This window comes from Protopterus annectens, chromosome 11.part0 (assembly GCF_019279795.1).
Source record: "Protopterus annectens isolate FY-2018-M chromosome 11.part0, PAN1.0, whole genome shotgun sequence".
Lineage (NCBI taxonomy): Eukaryota > Metazoa > Chordata > Ceratodontiformes > Protopteridae > Protopterus > Protopterus annectens.
The window spans coordinates 835,876,020-835,894,511 of NC_056745.1; the positions used below are offsets into that span (position 1 = coordinate 835,876,020).

Here is an 18,492-nt window from a genome sequence, read left to right on the forward strand (position 1 = left end):
AACCACATTTCTGTACATACACAGATGACTAAATTTTCAAAAGTTAGGAAGCCACAGAGCTTGGACAACTTTTAGTTTTGGCTTGTAGCACTGAGAAGCGCCATGTTAATAAAAGATTGGTTTGAAAATGCTAGCTTGTCAGGTGTAGGACAATGACTTTGCCGAAAAAAACACTACAATCCAGTAACAGACCACTCCCTAGCACTGAAATTCTGGCCACTGGTCAGGGTTTTTAATTCCAGCTACAAGCAATCATCATTCAGGCAGGCTTGAAAACTGCTTGTACCAGACAATCTTCCAGTGGCAAACCCTCCCCTTTCTAGGACATCCAGACAAGCATCCTAAAGGACCTGCAAGGTAGGGCTGACATCATTATCTATCCCCGCCTAGTTTCAGCCACTATTGCTGGCACTTCTGCTGGCGAGGCAGGAGGCTCTGTCTAAAAAGTTGTATTAGCATGGATTGTAAGGGTGTGTCTAATGATCCCTTACCCCCCCCCCCCGGGAGTTTAATTGAGCACCTACATCATTGTGGGTGATGTTACACCTCCCCATACACAGTCACTCATTTATTCAGAGCTTTCTTGTGCCTTGCTTGGACACCTGTGACTACAAGACTTGGACTGCTTCTAAAACCATCTGGACCTACAAAGCAGATATATTTATTTTGTACTTGTGAGAACTGTTTCAGTGTTATTTAACACCTCTGTGCTTCATTTATTGATTTGGTTGAATTTTTCACTGTTTTTCAGCCTGCACTTGTTAAAGAAACTCCATATGTTTACTACTGTACTACTCTTAGGTAGTTTTAACAGTATTCTGATATTCCCTACGATCCTCTAATACTATATAGGAAACACTCTCCCTAGTCTCCCACAGCTCACAGCTGCTGCAGGTCATCTAACAGTATACTACTAAACACTCTCACTTTGACCCTTAAGTGACTCTCCCCTACACCTTCCCAACTAGAAACAGTTTTTCCTTGCCTTACATAGCATAGGCTAGATTCAGACCTGCTGAATCTAGACTGTTTGGTATCACTGTGCTCTTAAATCAGCCATCTTAGATTAAGATGGTCTCCCTGCACCTTTGTCGCAGAAGTGTGCAGCTCAGGAGCCATCTTAGATGGAGACTGCTGAAGAAAGACTCAGTTGGGGCTTTCCCCTTGGTAGTTGTATTAAAAACTGTTTAAATTCACCTGCATATAAGCCTTGCATTTGCTTGTTGCTGCGCACTGCACAAAAGTGTTTAGCAGCACCCTGAATAGATGCAAATGCCTGGGAACATTATTTTTCCCTAGAGACCTTCCAGTAGAACCCCCCCCAAGCTTCCCTGCTGAGCAAAGGGCAACTCAGTTGCGCTCTAAGCAGCTTTCTCACACGTATCCACAACCTACTATACCCCCACTACCTTTGTTTTTAGCCACTAGTTAAGTCGAAGTTCGAAGTCCAACCAGCCCATTTCCTTCCCAAATACCACATTCAGAAAAGTCCTGCCACAATGGATGGGCAGTTTCCCATCATTTCTCCTGCCAGCTTGATTGATATGGGCATCTTAAGGCAATGTAGCAATTGGTTCATGTATGTTGACAACCATTTACTCATAAAGCAAAATAATCCCCTATGTGAGAGAGGCAAATACACTATGGAATTGGAGTCATTTCTCTCATGTAAAAAAAAAAAAAAAACTAGACATCAAACAGGTTGTCAGCACACACGCTTAACCTTTCACACAAAATAAGGTCATGACACACAAACCAACTTACGTGGAGGTAGTCACTAAAAGCCTACCAAAGGAATAGAGACCTCCCAAACGCAGACCACCCACACTCACCACTAAGCAAAAAGAAACCACTACACACATCAGCACATGCACACACACCCATGACTCAACAAATAAGGCCCTAAGGCAAAACACATCAAATGTCTTGGTCATAGATGGCTCATAGTGAGACACACAGATATCTCCCTCACCAGACTGGACAAAGAAAAGGTCACGGTCAGCTGCCTATCAGGTGCCAGGATCTGACAAATCACGCATGCACTCAAGTTACTCAAGTACCATTATGACTCTGTCATAGTCCATGTTGGAGTGAATGACTCGAGATGTACCTCTCTGGACTATATGATGACAGACACAATGGAACTCTGATTATTTGTCCAACACAGGTATGTCCCCAGTCCTATACAATATCCGTCCCTCACTCAGGATAATGCCGCATTATTGGCTGACTTTAACAACTGGCTTAGCTTCTGGTGTCAATCCAGGGGGATCCAGTATCTGTCAGCCTGGGAGGACATGGTAGACAGACCTTGTTGCTTTGTTAGAGATGGTCTGCACCTGTCCCCCTTGCCTCACCTATAATGTCTTTTTTAGGCAATGTCAAAACAACAAATTTTCCTAAACAAAATCTAATCAAGATATCCTTGTTGGAGCCTTCCTGGGTCCTGACAGAGTACTCTTCACACTATCTGGAGATATACAGAGCTGAGTATATTTTTCTGGCACTTCAGAGTTGTGTACTGGTAATTGTAGTTTGACTAATTTTATATCATTGCTGGCTGACTTCAGAGTTGAGCACTGTTACTTTTGTTTCACTGTAGAGTTTTTCAGATCTCTGCTGAAGGTGTTGGTTTTCTCATACCCACCCTCCCTCTTCCTGTGTTGTTGTTTAAATTTTAATTTTAAATTTAAAGTTGCCCGCCACCACTGTAGATTTGATCTGGGGCACCCCCCCCCCCCAGTCCCATCTATTTACTTCATTCTCCCTAACAGACTCCTTCTGCACTTGTTTTTAGTCATTTTTAATTTAATTGCATTTTTTAAACTGTTTGGTCTAACACTGCTACATACTCCAGTGTACTAGCTTGCACTGCATTTAAATTGTTTTTACTGCTGTTTTAGCTACTTTTCTGTAGATATATATATATATATATATATACACACACACACACACACACACACACACACACACACACACACACACACACCTTTCCTTTAACTAGTGTAGTCCAGATTCAGATTTGCTGTATCCAGGACTGTATGTAAGCTTCTGAGCCCCCCAAGCTTTCTGTGTTGGAGGGAAGCCTTCTAGCTTATCAGTGGGAGTGGTAAGCACTAAGTAACCTATCTACCACTTAAGGAGTGGTTCGGCCCAGAAATTGTAGTTATTGGCCGTTTGGGCAGTTTTTCCATCTTTCTCAACTTTCTGATTTAAAAGCCCACATTTGCACTTTTTTCCCCCTTTCCTGTAACTAGTTTAGTCCAGATACAGATTCTTAGTTTTAGCACTTGAATTTACTTATTTGTGATCAGCACTTGTTCAGAACTTGTAAGCACTAAATAACCTACTAATTACTACATCACTCAACCTTCCTCATTACATAGAGGAAAACAGTTTTGGTATGGGCTTTCCTCACTTGCTTAAAGAAAAACAGCTCTTGTACTCACTTTCCTCACTTATCTATAGGAAAATATTTTTTTATTCAGGCATGTCCAAGGGTCAGCTCCCAGTATTTTCTCCTGTCTATCTGATGAATCTGGGCATCTTGAGGCAATGTAGAAATTGCCTTATGTACACAGACAATCCTCTCCTCCTACCACTCAACACTACAACCAGTGAGAGATGCACTTATCTAGCCAAACTGGAGGTAAAGCTCTCTCCAAGCAAGACTGAACTTGACAGTCAAGAGGAGAAGGTAAACACTAGCACCACACTCATCACAGTCTCACTAAATCTACACCACCAAAATCCACACATAGAAACACAAAAACATTCGTGGAGGCTCTCAATAATAATCTGCTCAAGCAACAGAGACCTCCAAAGCAGAAATGAAAGCAAACTCCACCCCATAACACAACCCAAATGACACATAGCCCACAGACTCAGTGTGGCACTCAACCACAGCCAATAAGGCAAAACAACGTACCCAACACACTAGTCATAGGTGACTCTATAGTCAGGCACACTGATGTCCCACTCACCAGGCTAAACAAGGAGAAGGTTAATGTCAGCTGCCTGTCGGGTGCCAAGATCCGCCACATAACCCACGCGCTCAGGTCACTCCACAACAAATACAAATATGACTCTGTCATTGTCCATGTTGGTGTGAACGACCTGAGACATACCTCCCTGAACTACATAAAAAGAGACATGGAAGAGCTCTCCGATCTTGTAGCCCAGGCAGGTATGACCCTAGCCCTGAGTAGCATTCTGCCATCACCCAGAATGATGCCGCAGTACAAGGACAAAATGATTGACTTCAACAATTGGCTAAGCTTCTGGTGCCATTCTAAAGGGATCCAGTATCTGTCTGCCTGGGATGACATGGTCGACAGACCATGATGCTTTGCCAGAGATGGCCTGCACCTGTCACCCCTGGGATTCCGGATACTGGCTAAGGTTCTTGCCGCCCCTATAGTGCCTTTTTTAGGCAAGGTTCAAATGACAAATTCACCACCATAACAGGAACAGGCAAGCAAAAACTGAGGGTGATGCTACTCAATGCTAGAAGTCTAAATCTCAAAATGCACTCACTTGAGGCACTCCTTAAAATGGAGAACATCGATATCTGTGCAGTGACTGAGACCTGGTTCAAGGCTCCAGAGAGCATCCCTGCACTACCAGGCTATAACTCATACCACACTTTTCGGCCATGTAACCTGGACCGGAACACCAAAGGCGGAGGTGTGTCCATATTCATTAAGGATATCCACACCTCCAGGCTAGTTGGTCAGTGTAATGCAGCCGAGGTTATCCAAGTGCAACTAACTCTAGGCAAAACTGCAATCCAAATTGTAGCTTGCTACAGATCACCCACCATGCCCCAGGATTCCCACTCTTCTTTTCTTGATGTACTGGAAAATATTAGGGTTCAACCAAACACCCTAATAATGGGCGATTTCAACTACCCCACCATTAACTGGGAAAACTACTCATGTACCAACTCCTTTGCTCAACGCTTTCTGGAATTCATAAACTCCAATGCCCTGGATCAACTTATCCACACCCCCACCAGGGGCAAAGATATCCTAGATCTAGTCATTACCAACATGAGTGACCAGTGTTCCACACCTGAAGTCAACGTCTCATTGGTCTGATCCGACCATAAGCTAATTACCCTAGATATCCACATCCTGTCCCCTCATTAAGGAAACCATGGTAAAAAAATTTCTCCAAAGCCAACTTCATGCTTCTTAAGACAGAAGTGGCGAACTTCATGACACCCATGCAGATGGACAATACAGTTACGACTACTGAATCCTACACAATTGCACTTTATAAGCACTTACATGAGTGCATGGATCGTGCTATCCCAAACAGAACCAAGACGCTATCCTCCAAAAAAAGGAAGACAATCTGGTGGTCTCCTGCCATAAACAAACTGTACAACAGAAGGAAGAAACTGTTGCAAAAGAGAGTAAAATCCCATGAGTGGAGGAGCTCCCTGGTCAGCCTCAGTAAGAAGCTGCGATCCCTGATAAAATCCTCCAAAGCTAGTTACGAAAACAAAATCGCCACTGATTCTAAAGACAACCACAAAGCATTCTATAGCTATGTCAAGAATCTCAAAGGCAACACTCAGATCTGCTCTGAGTTATAGCACAATGGCACTAAATATACAGACCCAACTAATATTGCCAACATCCTGGCAGATGGGTTCTTTAGGGAATGAGAGGGGGGGTAAAGTTAGAACTGAACCCATCTCTATACCGGAAGAATGCAAAGTTCCTGTAATCATGGCAGCACAGGTGAAAACCACACTCTCCAAATCCAAGAACACAGCATCCATGGGACCAGACAACATCCCGGGCTGCATTCTACATGAACTACAGAACGAACTGGCACCCCACCTAAGTACCATGTTCAATCATAGCCTCACCTCAGGCTTTGTACCTGCTGAATGGTGCACAGCGACGGTTATCCCACTCCACAAGGGGGGAGCTACCACAGACCCCGGGAACTACTACCTCATTAGCCTGATGAACCTGGTCTGCAAGGCCATGGAACGTATCATCATGGAACTTATAAACAAAGACATTGGTAATCTCCAAACTCTGGAACCCTCCCAGTTCGAGTTTGTAAAAGGCAGATCATGTCTCCTAAACCTGATAAGACTTCTTTGAAGCAGTCACCAAAGCCGTAGATAAGGGTAAGGTGGTTCACACAGCCTATCTAGAGCTTGCCAAGGCTTTCGACACCATCCCTCACTCTGGAATTATAGATAAACTCACTAAACTAGGTATAAATCCCTATGTCAGAAGATGGGTTGGCAACTGGCTCACTGACAGAACCCACACTGTGAAAGTAGCAGACTCCAAATCCGACTTCAGACCAGTGACAAGTGGAGTACCACAGGGTTCAATCCTGGGTCTTCTCTTCTAACTGTTTGATATCTACTTCTCTGAAGTACAGGCTAACACAGAAGGTCTTTGGCTAACGAAGTTTGCAGATGACTGCAAACTAGGAGCCATAATCGAAACTCCTAACAATGTGGACATCCTACAAAAGGGGCCTCACTGAGACATATGCCTGGTGTCAAAGCCATGGCCTCAAGCTCAATGCCAAAAAGTGCACTGTCATCCCCTTTGGTAAAAACTCTGTACCCATGAACTAGTACATAGGCGGTAGTATACTTAACACCGAAAGTGTGATAAGAGACCTTGGGACACAGGTGGACAATAGTCTCTCCTTTGATAATCACATTGCCACAGTAGTCAGGAAATCCTTCTACATGGCACACCTCATCACAAAAGGTTTCTCATCCAGAAAAAAAGAGGTCATTGTTCCCCTCTACTAATCACTCATTAGACCCATTATAGAGTACAACGTCCCTTTTGGTATGTACCTCACAAGACATCTACAACAACTGGAAAGGCCGAAGAAATACCTCACAAAGAGGACTACTGGCCTCAAACAGATGCCCTACGCAGACAGTCTCAAAAAACTCCAGCTTTACTCAGTCGCATATCGCCTACTCAGAGATGATCTCTGCCTAACATACAAAGCTATGTCAAACCCAGAGCTGTTGGACATGCTCCACTTAAAGAAATCCCAATCCTCTGAGCTACACTAGGGACCTAAACCTTGTCACCACAATAAACAGAACATGCCGGAGGGATCGATTCCTGACCCAGACACTTCCCATACTCTGGAATAAACTACCTATCTATATCAAACAAAGCTCCTCATTAGCACTCTTCAAGAAAAATCTTGATGATTGGATGGGAAATAGGAAATTCACCCCGGGAATCACCTCTGTGGCTCTGCTCGACAGTGGCACAGGAAAATAATTTTCTTGGGTGGCAAAAGCCAGGGTACCTTTTTGGCTGGGCTTGTATAGGCCCCAGGGCTGATAGGTTCTCATAGGTAGGTACTAGGCTAAGACAAACTCAGGGTTGGGCTGCTTAATGCTAGAAGTTTAAACATGAAACTGCACTCCCTGGAAATTCTTCTCACCTTGGAGGATGTTGACATCTGTGCAGTTCCCAAGACATGGTTCAAGGCCACTGGCAGCACCTCGGCTGTGCAAGGCTACAATGCCTTCCACAAATTCAAACCTCAAAGTAAGTGTAAAGGAACCAAAGATGGAGGTGAATCCATCTTCATTAAAAACAAATACACTTTGAGACTGGTCGAACAGCATGACTCTCTCAAACTACTCAATGTCTAATTAACTATTGGGAAAGCACCATACATCATTATTGCTAGCTATTGATCCTCTGAACCAGGATAAGCACACTGCCTACCTCGATTTACTGGAATCCCTCACCATACAGCCCAACACCTTAGTCATGGGAGATTTCTACTATCCTTCCATAGACTGAGGGACATGCACAAGCAAAATACGCTCACCCAGAGGTTCCTGGAGTTTTGTAACACAAATGCTCTGGAACAGATCATCTTCACCCCCACTAGGGGCTCTAATGTACTTCCCATGCGTTATACCCTCCCTAGTTAGGTCAAACCACAAATCAATCTTATCTGAAGCAACTACTGGAACTGATCAGCTCACTGGAACATAAATTATAAAAAAAAACTTTACCAAAGTTAGCTACCGCCTACTAAGCGATGATATAAAAAGCTTCATGCCACCTGAAATCACCGACATCAATGATCACTATGCAGAAGTGCACACAGATGCCCTGTACAAACACTTTAGTGACTGCATAAACTCTGCTGTACCTGACCGGGTCAAAACCACGTCTTTCTGTAAAAACAATCCACCGTGATGGACTTGAAATATAAACAGATTATATAATAAGAGGAAGAAGCTGTTGTCCAAAAAGCATGAAATGCCAAACCTTGGCTCCTGGTCTGATACATGAGCTTCCACTTGTATGGTACTGATCAGCCAACCAGAACCACACCACCCCTTTCTCCCACCAGGATGGGTGAGCTAGTTTCAGCTGTTCACACTAATCACCCTGCCATTCTCTTCCAAAGCTTGAACTGCCATTCAGACTCAAGAGTTCAGGGCTTTATTCCTCTGTACCACACAGACAGACGCCTACAGAAACAAAGCTCTGTGCACAAAAAAACAATCATCCCAGCCATGCAAATGAAACTGGCAACACACAGCCAAATACCAAAACATCCCTACATAATTCTTGAATGTCCAAGATAAAAACTGAGAGAGAAAGTGACACACAGATGGCAAAGATGAAAGTAGCCTTCTTTAGGCTAGGTCACTCTTCCAAGTCATGTGTCACATTGGTAAAATGGACAACATAAATACCAAATATATAGCTACTCCATTACAAAGAAAAGGACTGCAGTAACAGAAATGTAATGACCAGAACACGAACCATTCCATAGAAGTACTAATGATGTCTAATAAGTCAGGATGAATTTTTGAAACTCGATTTGCAGGAACTTATCTTAATGTCTTTTAAACAACTACTTAACCCACAGTATACAACTGTAAGACTTAATTTGATAGCAGGAGCAAACAACATAATACAGAATGGCACAAAAATCATGTCAACAGCAAAAGTGAAAACGTTTAATCTGCAGCAATGCTACCATTAACACTTCATAAAGGATGTTTTTCAGGTTCTCAAAAAGAAAATAAGATGATTGGTGAGGGCAGGACAAATACTTAGATGAACTGTCAGACGCACTGCTACAATTAAGTGGCTGATAAAGTAACAGAAACACACTTCTGTCAGTCTGATCACTCCACACAGTTCTGCAAGGAAACTCCCCAAGCACCTTTAAACAGATGTGGAAATTATGCTAACTAGATATTTCATCAAGATTGCCAACATGAGAAGATATTACAATAATCTGAAAATGGAAATTCTGCCTGTTCAGAAGCTGATTTCAGATGCATGTTAAGAATTAAAGAGCTGTAATGTGTTTTCACTAATATGTATTTATGTAAGGATGTTTGTACGTGAATTGCAAAAACACTGATCTCAGACGTTCAGTCATACAAAACAGAATAATGTGATGTTCTGTTGTCTAAATGACCAACCTGCTTCTCTGAAACAAGCACTACAAAATGGCTTACCATCTTCACTAGTGTGGGGTTCTGTGCCACCATCTTGGTCTACTTCTTCCAATGCACCATGTTCACTATACGGACTGTCACTAGAAACAAAATAAATGCATAGTACAGTTACTTGGTTCCTCTAAACAACTGCATTTAGAAAAAGTTACACAACAGCTATCTTAACCCCCAGATTCTTGAGAATCAATGGATCATTAGAGCAGTCTTACTGTAGAACTATTCATCAGCCAGTAAATGAAGGACTTCCACTAAAAAACTTCAGCTGCGTCTAAGTTTGCTCTCCTTATTGGGAATCGACCCTCATAGATGATACATAGCACTCAAAGAAAACCAAATCATATCTATTTTTTCTTCCTGTACAATAAAGAGAGGTTACCACCTGTAGGTTGGTGGACAATCAATAAGGCCCACTAATATAGGGATAGGGTGAAGTAGTTGGGTGGTTAAGGCCACTATAATATATGGGAGTATACATCTTTAATTTTAATGAGCCAGTTGCACTGAGCTGCAGGGCATATGGTATACATTCCTGTTACACAGTTCAGGCTGACTACACTCCTTGGCGAGGTTACAAAACACATCCTTCATACTCAATTGGTTTATTATTCATCATGATATGACATATGCCAGAAATAGGAAATATTTGCAAAACTGCAAAAACACATCTTCCAGAAGTGAAGCTAAACGAACTTGCGCACAAGACTATATCCATTTACTTTCAAGAGTTTGTCTCTTTAGAATCAAAGAACTATAACTTCCAGTGAAAAAAATATTCAAAATGCAACCAACCAACTACAGATTATTTCACTGGAAGGAAATTTAGCAGACAATTATAAGCTTTGGATTGTGAGATTCACTTTTTTTTTCCTGGATGTGAGTAGATTAGCCAAGAAGCCTTCAAAGGTGTAGTGTGCTACATTCCTACAGGCCACTAGTGAAGAAGCTTTAAAAGTCACTGACTCTTTCTTTTCTTGAAGAGGAAAAAGACAAAACAGTAGCACTTACAGAGATATTCAAGCATTAATATGAGCCCAGAATCTTATGTTAACTTACCATTTCTTCTTTACAACACATCTTGCTGAGTTTATAGATGTTTATATGCTGCACTGGAGAATACATACATCCAAATATTGCACATTTGGTGAGTTGCATGATTCATTAATAATAGCAAGAGCAATTTTGTGAAGTAAGAAATGGTGAAACAAGGGGCAGGCTTTGAAGGGGAACAGACCTGACTTCATCAAAAGTGTTCAGAGCAAGTAAAAGTGTAAGATAAAATACAAGTAAAATAAAAATGAGAAATAGAGGTAGGAGATATTGCAGAGGTAGGAGATATTGCAGAGCAAAGAAAATTCAAAAAGCCATGCAGGAATACAAAATCAGAAAAGATAGTGAAACTGAAATTCAACCATCATGTAGGAATTGTATCCAGGAGCATTACAGGATGTGTTCGATGTTTGTTCAATTTTGCAGAATATCTATACTGCAAAAGTATACTTGCTAAGCTATGTAAAAGGCGAAACATGCATGTTGAAAAGACTTCGTATTTTGTGAACAGAAATATGAAAAAGAGCTGCTTAACTGCATTAAAAAATTAAAGACTTCAGAAAATGCTTCCAAGGCACTGAAACAAGAATACAAGTCAGACATTTGAAAAGGAATATCAAGAATCAGTAAAAGACATGATGAATTAATAAAAAGTGTATTTTTCTCTAACCTATATATTTTCATACATACACAAATGCATATGGAATCTACGTATGTACATATACACACATATATCCAGAAAGAGAGATGGAGAGAAAGACAGATGCATGATGTCATATCCTGTACATGTGGTGAACCTTGTCTGCAGGGTATAGAACTCTTAAGGTCCTGGGAGTTCCCCTGTGGTTGCCAATAAGAACGAATGAGCTGGTAAAGTCCATCAATGAAATTACTATTGATAGATTGTGACTGGGGGATTCCTCGGTTGCCCTGAGCATCAATATCAAACACCAACGCAACATAATGGATGGCCAAAGTGAAAAAAAACAACCAGAACCAAAAACACTCCTCAGCTCAATGCTCCAATAAAGGCTATCCCTCCAAGACAGTGTAAAACACAAGTCACTGCAGTCCCGTTTGTTTAAAACAGATTTATTGCATATCCAAACACAGAGACAAAAAAAGATTAAGCACTTTCATTTCCCCATGGAAACTTCATCAGAATCTCATACTGGCAACATCCCAACACTTAAATAATGGGAAAATCTCCCCCATTGGATGGTCAATTAGTATCTTAAAGTAATAGACAAACATATATATATATATATATATATATATATATATATATATATATATAAAACACACTATAGAAACTCATTGAATACATTTCTAAAAACCCAAAAAATATTTATATTAATTATATAAATATAAATATGGGTATAAAATCATGTATATAAAAAGTGTTTATGGAAATATTCATTCAGCAATTGCATCATAAAATAACTTGATAAAAAACATTGATAAACAGTCATCATAAAGTAACTTCATAAAAAACATCATAAATATACTTCATTACATTTCATGTACCCATAAAACAAATTTCACTACAGTGTTTCAGCCTCCAATTTAAGGGCAGATGTTAAAGAAATATGGTCATTTAACCCAGGGAAATTGCAGGTGTCCAACTGCAACTGCCAAATAAGTTCCCTGAATTCAAGCCTACTCTCCCAGTCTCCACCCGTTTCATTCTTCTGTACATTCTCAATAACCCAAAATCTATATACAGCATTGGGACATTTTTTAATACGTCCCGCTAGGGCATTGGTCCTTACCCACTTCATACATGTGTTCATAAACTCGCTGTCTAAGGTTACGTTCCATCTTGCCACTGTAAAATGCCCAACATACCGTGCAGTAGCCAATATAAATCACCCCTTTTATATAACAGGTGAAATGTCCTTTAGCTCTCATGGTGTGTCCCCCAACTGTGAGGGTATCGCCCTCAGCCATAAATGTACATTGGGCACCTACCACCCAACCTGGATGTAATGTTGGAAAAAAATCTTTATTCCCTTCCAATATTTGTTTTAAATTATGATTCCTCCTAAAGCTAAACTGCAGTGTCTGACTGAAAAATTCCAGTCGGTTGGGCATTTTTTCCAAACATATCCCATATCCCCTTAATGGTTCTCTTTAACCACTGGGTATTTTGATCACAGGTGACCACAAAATATGGTGTTTTAATATCAGTATCAGTAGTCAAGAAGTGGTGACTGTCATTGGTTCTTGTTAGGGTATTAGGGTCATCAACTCTAAATAGGGGTTTGTATCTATTGCCCCATTCATTCAAAACCAATTATTTTAAAGGGACCAATAAAGTATCCGGTTAGTCCCTCTCCAAGAATAAAGTACACACAAAATCCAATTACCCTGCCAGTCCTCCCTTTCTGAGGTCATCCTGGCCACCCTAATCATCTGTCCTTTGACAATATTCTTCTTTTGGAGCTGTGGATGAAAGCTGTCATAGTGGAGATATGCGTTGGAAAAACATTTCTTACTGTAAATCTTAGATATAAATTTCCATTGTGTCAGGCTAAGGCTAAATCAAACATTTCATGAAAGTTATGAATACATCCTACTATGCCAACATTTTGCCCTCAGCAGGACTGTGAAAGGCAGAATACCCGGAAAGTGGATACCTGCAGTGAAACACTACAACCCTGCATCTGACAGGCATAGTAAATATTCCAAAACCAAACTAAGCTCACTTGAAAAAAGGGGTCTAAATATTTTTTAGAAGCTCCAAAACCTGTTACAAAGTCCTGATCACACCATAACTAACATGCAATTTCAGAATCTTGAAATAAAAAGTAATCAGACACTCTGGTGCAAGAAGATACTGAGCCACCAAGGAAGTGTTTGGATAATAACAGGTCTTTAAACAAGATAAACCAAATCTGTCATTGTTAGAAAGGAGTTGTGAGGACCATCTGAACATGATCTCCATACGATGACTCAGCACAACTTTTTTATACAAGTGGCAAGCCACCTGTACAGGAACAAGGCACTGTATCAGGCAGATGCAGGATCTGACTTCAGTGAACAATAACCTTGTCAATTCATTGTTGTCAGCTGATGTGAAGAATGTTATCTGATGACTTGGAAGTGTCAGCTCCACTCATTCTGTAGGGCCATAAAGTGACACAGAATCTACCAGTCAGCTAGAAGTTTCTGGAATACATTGGGTCAAAACAAGAAATTTTGTTCACAATGTGGTGATGCCTGTTCAGATTTAGACAACCACTGAATTCATGAGAACAGGCCAGGCACTTTCCACACAGCTGTCTACTCTAAAGGACTGATATGTAAACTCTTTCAAGCTTGAAATCAAATAACTTTTAGGCTGTCTAATCCTTCACCTGAGCTTCCAACTTCAGAAGAGTTATGTGTTAAAAAAATCAACAAATCTCTACAGCAATGTTTACATGGAATTTTCCCATATTTCCCATTCTTCTGACACTACTGGAAAGATTCGCATGAGACAGGAGAGAACTCAGTTATGACGCTTCACTAAGATGCTACTGATGAAAAAAATCCTCTTTCAGTGTGGCAAGAGGGATTCCTGCACTTTTAACTGCCAACAGGCCCAGAATTTTTAGGACATTTTAGGCTATAATGGTCTCTCTGGCCATAAGGCATTGCAACATGGGTGACTGTCTCCATCTTCTATGGAGAAAGAACACTATGCTGTGAAGAGCACTCAAGTTAAGGCCCCAAAAACCTCACAGCCTACAAAGAAAGAAGCGAGCAATTTCTATTAATTGATTATCGCACCTAAAGCATATTAAACAACTGAAGGCGATAGGGATTCCTGTCCCACATTAACCGATGCACTCAGAGGAGTGTGCTAGATGCAAGTTATCCAGGTAAAGGAAAAAGTAAATACTTATTATTCAAAGGAAAGAGCTGCAAAAGAAATACAACACCTTGTAAAGGCATAATGTGCAGACAAGAGCTCAAAGGACGAGTTTTTGAACTGAAGATTCTGTCCTTGAGCCTGGAACCTGTTTATCTCCCTCAAGTTTGATGAGTCTGTAAATGCAGATGGTCATCTGTCATGTTGCTGAGACAGAACTGGTCCCCCGGAGTTAGAAGCAGAAACAGCAACTGAATGGTTAATTATTTTAAGCTTTACAGCTCTCTCTCTCTCTCTCTATATATATATATATATATATATATATATATATATATGTGTGTGTGTGTGTGTGTGTGTGTGTGTGTATATAATGTGGCTGCAACTCTTCACATGTCGAGAACTGGATGGCAATGAATCTCCTGCTTTTTTTTAAACAAAAAAAAAATCTGGAATAATAATCTATCCTCTGACCAGGGATAGCAGAATTTGTGAGGTACTGAGGATAACAGTAAATGGTTGACTTACTTTTTTTTGAGTACTACCAGTTGTTATGATGCCCACACTTCTCACTCTCCGAAGTAGGTGCAATTATTAATAAAGATCGAATGGAATGAAAAATACTACAGCTGTGAAACATACCCACCTTCTGTTTCCTTTTTGCCTGCTGCAATAATCTATGAATGGCAGGAGTGCATCGGCTGAACTGACGCATGGCATTTTATCCTCTCCTGGAAGACAGAAGACAATGAGTGGGGATTGCTGGGGTTTTTTTTCTTGAACATCTTATTGGAAGTTTGGCTGTTGCCAGTCCCATAGAAATTCTGCGAGTTTTCTCCTCCTCTGACTGCCTGGGAATAATGCCCTACTTCCTTGCAAACTGAATACTGGTGACTTCTTACCGCTGGTTTGTGAGTTTGTTAAGAGTGAAATGACAAGCTGCCAGCCATGGCTGCATTGTGTATTCTTGCTCCTACGTATTGTTAATGCTGCAGAAAATCTGTCACAGATTACACTGTATGGTTAGTTGATAACAACTAATTGACAACAAACCAGTCTGTCCCTGCCTTTGACTACATCATTACAAAGTAATCACAGTGAGCATGTATCTGAATTACGCATGAAAGCTACTGTGTTTCCAATATTTAAAAGAGGAAACTGAAATGATCCCAGCTGTCAGAGGACAAGCCTTATTAGTGTAATAATTAAAATATCTCAAAGGATCAAATTTACGACTATTTCCACTACTTTAATTAAAAATAGTTAGCTGACTCAACATGGATTCATCTTAGACCGAAATGCATGTCTTGATTTCCTTGAATACTATTTTGGCATAAACGATGGCGTGAGGTTGGGCGTTCCTGTACTTGTTATCTATTTAGATCTGGCAAATGCTTTTGACAGCGTTTTGCACATTATTACTGAAAACCAGATGGGAAAACTTGTAATAAAATAGGTTATAAACTCAAAAAATGTAGTTTCCCAGTGAGGACAGGCAATACTTTGTCTCTCTCAAAAAAAAAAGGCACTTCCAGAGATGATGTGTCTTGCTTGTCGAGCTATGAAAGAACCAACCTTATTTGACCTTCTCTTTCTTTGCAAAACCTTTAACTCTACAAATGCTCAAACTAGGGATCTAAATCTACAACAAATAAACCAAACTTGATGGAGAGATGGGTGCCAAATTCGCCATATTCACAGCCTAGGAAATAAGTTACCACTACAGGTCAAACAAAATACTACTCAGACTACTTTTAAGGCTAGTCTTTGATGACTGGACGGCTAGAAACAAATGTACAACCCTGCTCAATTTTGGAGGTAAGCACTATTAAGTGTTTGAAAAGAGAGATATAAACTTTTAAGTCTGTCTACTTAAAGGAGTATATGTCTCTGCATTTTATGTTCACTTGCCTACTACTGTTCCTATGTAATACCTTGGAGTTTTTGTTCCATAGGAGCTGGCGCTGGGTCCCTACCTAACTTGCTCACACTATCCATGCCAGTATCAGGACCCATTATACTAAGAGTATGTTTGCAGACAATACTAAACTGGCACTTCCATTATACTCGGAGTACGTTTGCGGACAGTACTAAACTGGGACTTCCACAACAATAACAGGAACTGGATTAGCTGGCCTTTTTGAGTATCTTATAACAATTTGGAATATAATGCTATGAAAAATGGAATTCTCACTTTTGTTTCGCTCAAATATAAAATACCCATATGTATTAGATGGTAAACTTATTCAGCCGTCAGATCATATAAAGACTGGGAAAATTAACATCCAATGAGTTATCCCTTAGTGCCAGTGTCCAATATAGGACAGCTATCAGTATGTTAAGTTTAATCATGAACGGTGTTTCTACATGAAGTACATAGGTCTTGGTTCCATTATATTCTGCTTTACTTTATCCAGTTATACAATATGAACCTACTGTTTGTATTTATTCAACCCAGGATACACAAACATTAGAAAGGATTCAGATAACATTTAGAAGGAAGGTGACTTTAGTAATATTGCTGTTGCACTCATAGACTGGAATCCTTGAACTTGTACTTAACACAGGCTTACAATTCAATACATGACGACTGTGTAGCATGTAAATTCAACCTTAATATTGTGTCACATAGTGTTACTACTAGAAATAAAGGTTGACTGTTACACACTTTGGTATCAAATCAGAAGTTTAAAACAAATTTTCTTCATATAATGGCAGCTTGACTGCAGAAAAGGCTGCCAAAAGTCACACTTACTCAAATACTCATTTGATTTTTATGCTGCAGAATTGAATTTTTGCCGCTGGGCGCAGAAAACAAACTCCTTATTGGTTCTTTTTAGAGCCATGACTTTGCAATAATACCTTCAACCTCTTAAGTATAAAAAACACAATAGTCTTGGCTACATCAGACTAGACAAAATGCATTACTATAAACTGAATCTAAATTTTCAAACACGTTCAGGAAAAAAAACTGTGTGTATGTAGCAGGAGTGTCCCTTTTTGTACATTTCCTACAAGAATTAGGGATTCTCCCTTTTTGTACATTTCCTGCAAGAATTAATCACCATTTTTAATTAAAAAATCAAACTGAAACAAAAAAGTCCATATGGCAGGCCCCATCACTGTTTTTATCTGAATCTTTTGGCTTCCTTCAAGTTTCAGACATTCTGATCTTTTTATCTACAACTGCCATTCATTTCAGCAGAAGCACTTGAAGTCTGTGCTTTTAGAAGGTGCAAGTACACTAAATAAAGACCATATAGTGCAGACAGCTGGGGTCAGGTGTGATTTTGACAAAAATTCTAATAAGCCTGCTGGTGATGAGTCACAACTACTGAATCAAAATGGCAACCTCTGAAACACATTGCTACCTCAGAGACTTGCCAGAAACAGCAAGTATGAGTAAATGCAGTCATCACTAAATATGAAAATCATTTCCAAGTACAAATCTGCAGCAACACAAAAATGCAATGCATCACTGTTACTGTTAACAGACTGTTAATATCTTGTGTTTCTCTGATATCTGGCTGCTAATCAAAAAGACAGTGATCCGTTACTAACAGTAATGAAGATACAATAAATGGTGGCTCCATGTTCCTGCAGATAATCACGCAATGGCAGCTGTTCATCAAACTTTGAAAAATCTGTATAAACATGTGCAACATACACCCATTCCTGAGCATAATGACATCACACATACATATTCAGATACTCATAAAGCTAAATTACCAACACATACGAAGAACGCAATACAAATGAAGCGCAACATAAAGCAGAAGCATAGGTAACTGTAAATGCAAGGGACCAAGGGATCATTCCCTTTTACAAAGCATGCACAAACTGAAATAAATTGATAATACAAATATCAGTACTGCTAAACAAACAAAAGCAATAAAGTAAATTAGTCTGAAATAAAGATTCAGCCTCATATACACAATGTAATTACTAGCACATACAGATCCACCAAATGCGAGTGATACCTAACATTAATCAGAAAACAACTAGAAAGTAATAAAAAAAAAAAATATATATATATATATATATATATATATATATATATATATATATATATATATAC

At 39.9% G+C, this 18,492-nt stretch overlaps 1 protein-coding gene across 2 annotated transcripts in view; it reads right to left on the reverse strand.

Annotated features, from left to right (window-relative positions):
- SRGAP1 (SLIT-ROBO Rho GTPase activating protein 1) overlaps positions 1-18,492 on the reverse strand; it is a 1,651,729-nt gene that overhangs the window by 234,557 nt on the left and 1,398,680 nt on the right. For both annotated transcript variants that reach the window (XM_044088250.1, XM_044088251.1), the window contains exon 18: positions 9,515-9,594. In XM_044088250.1, coding sequence (XP_043944185.1) covers positions 9,515-9,594 — 80 coding nt within the window. The remainder of the gene's footprint in view (positions 1-9,514; positions 9,595-18,492) is intronic.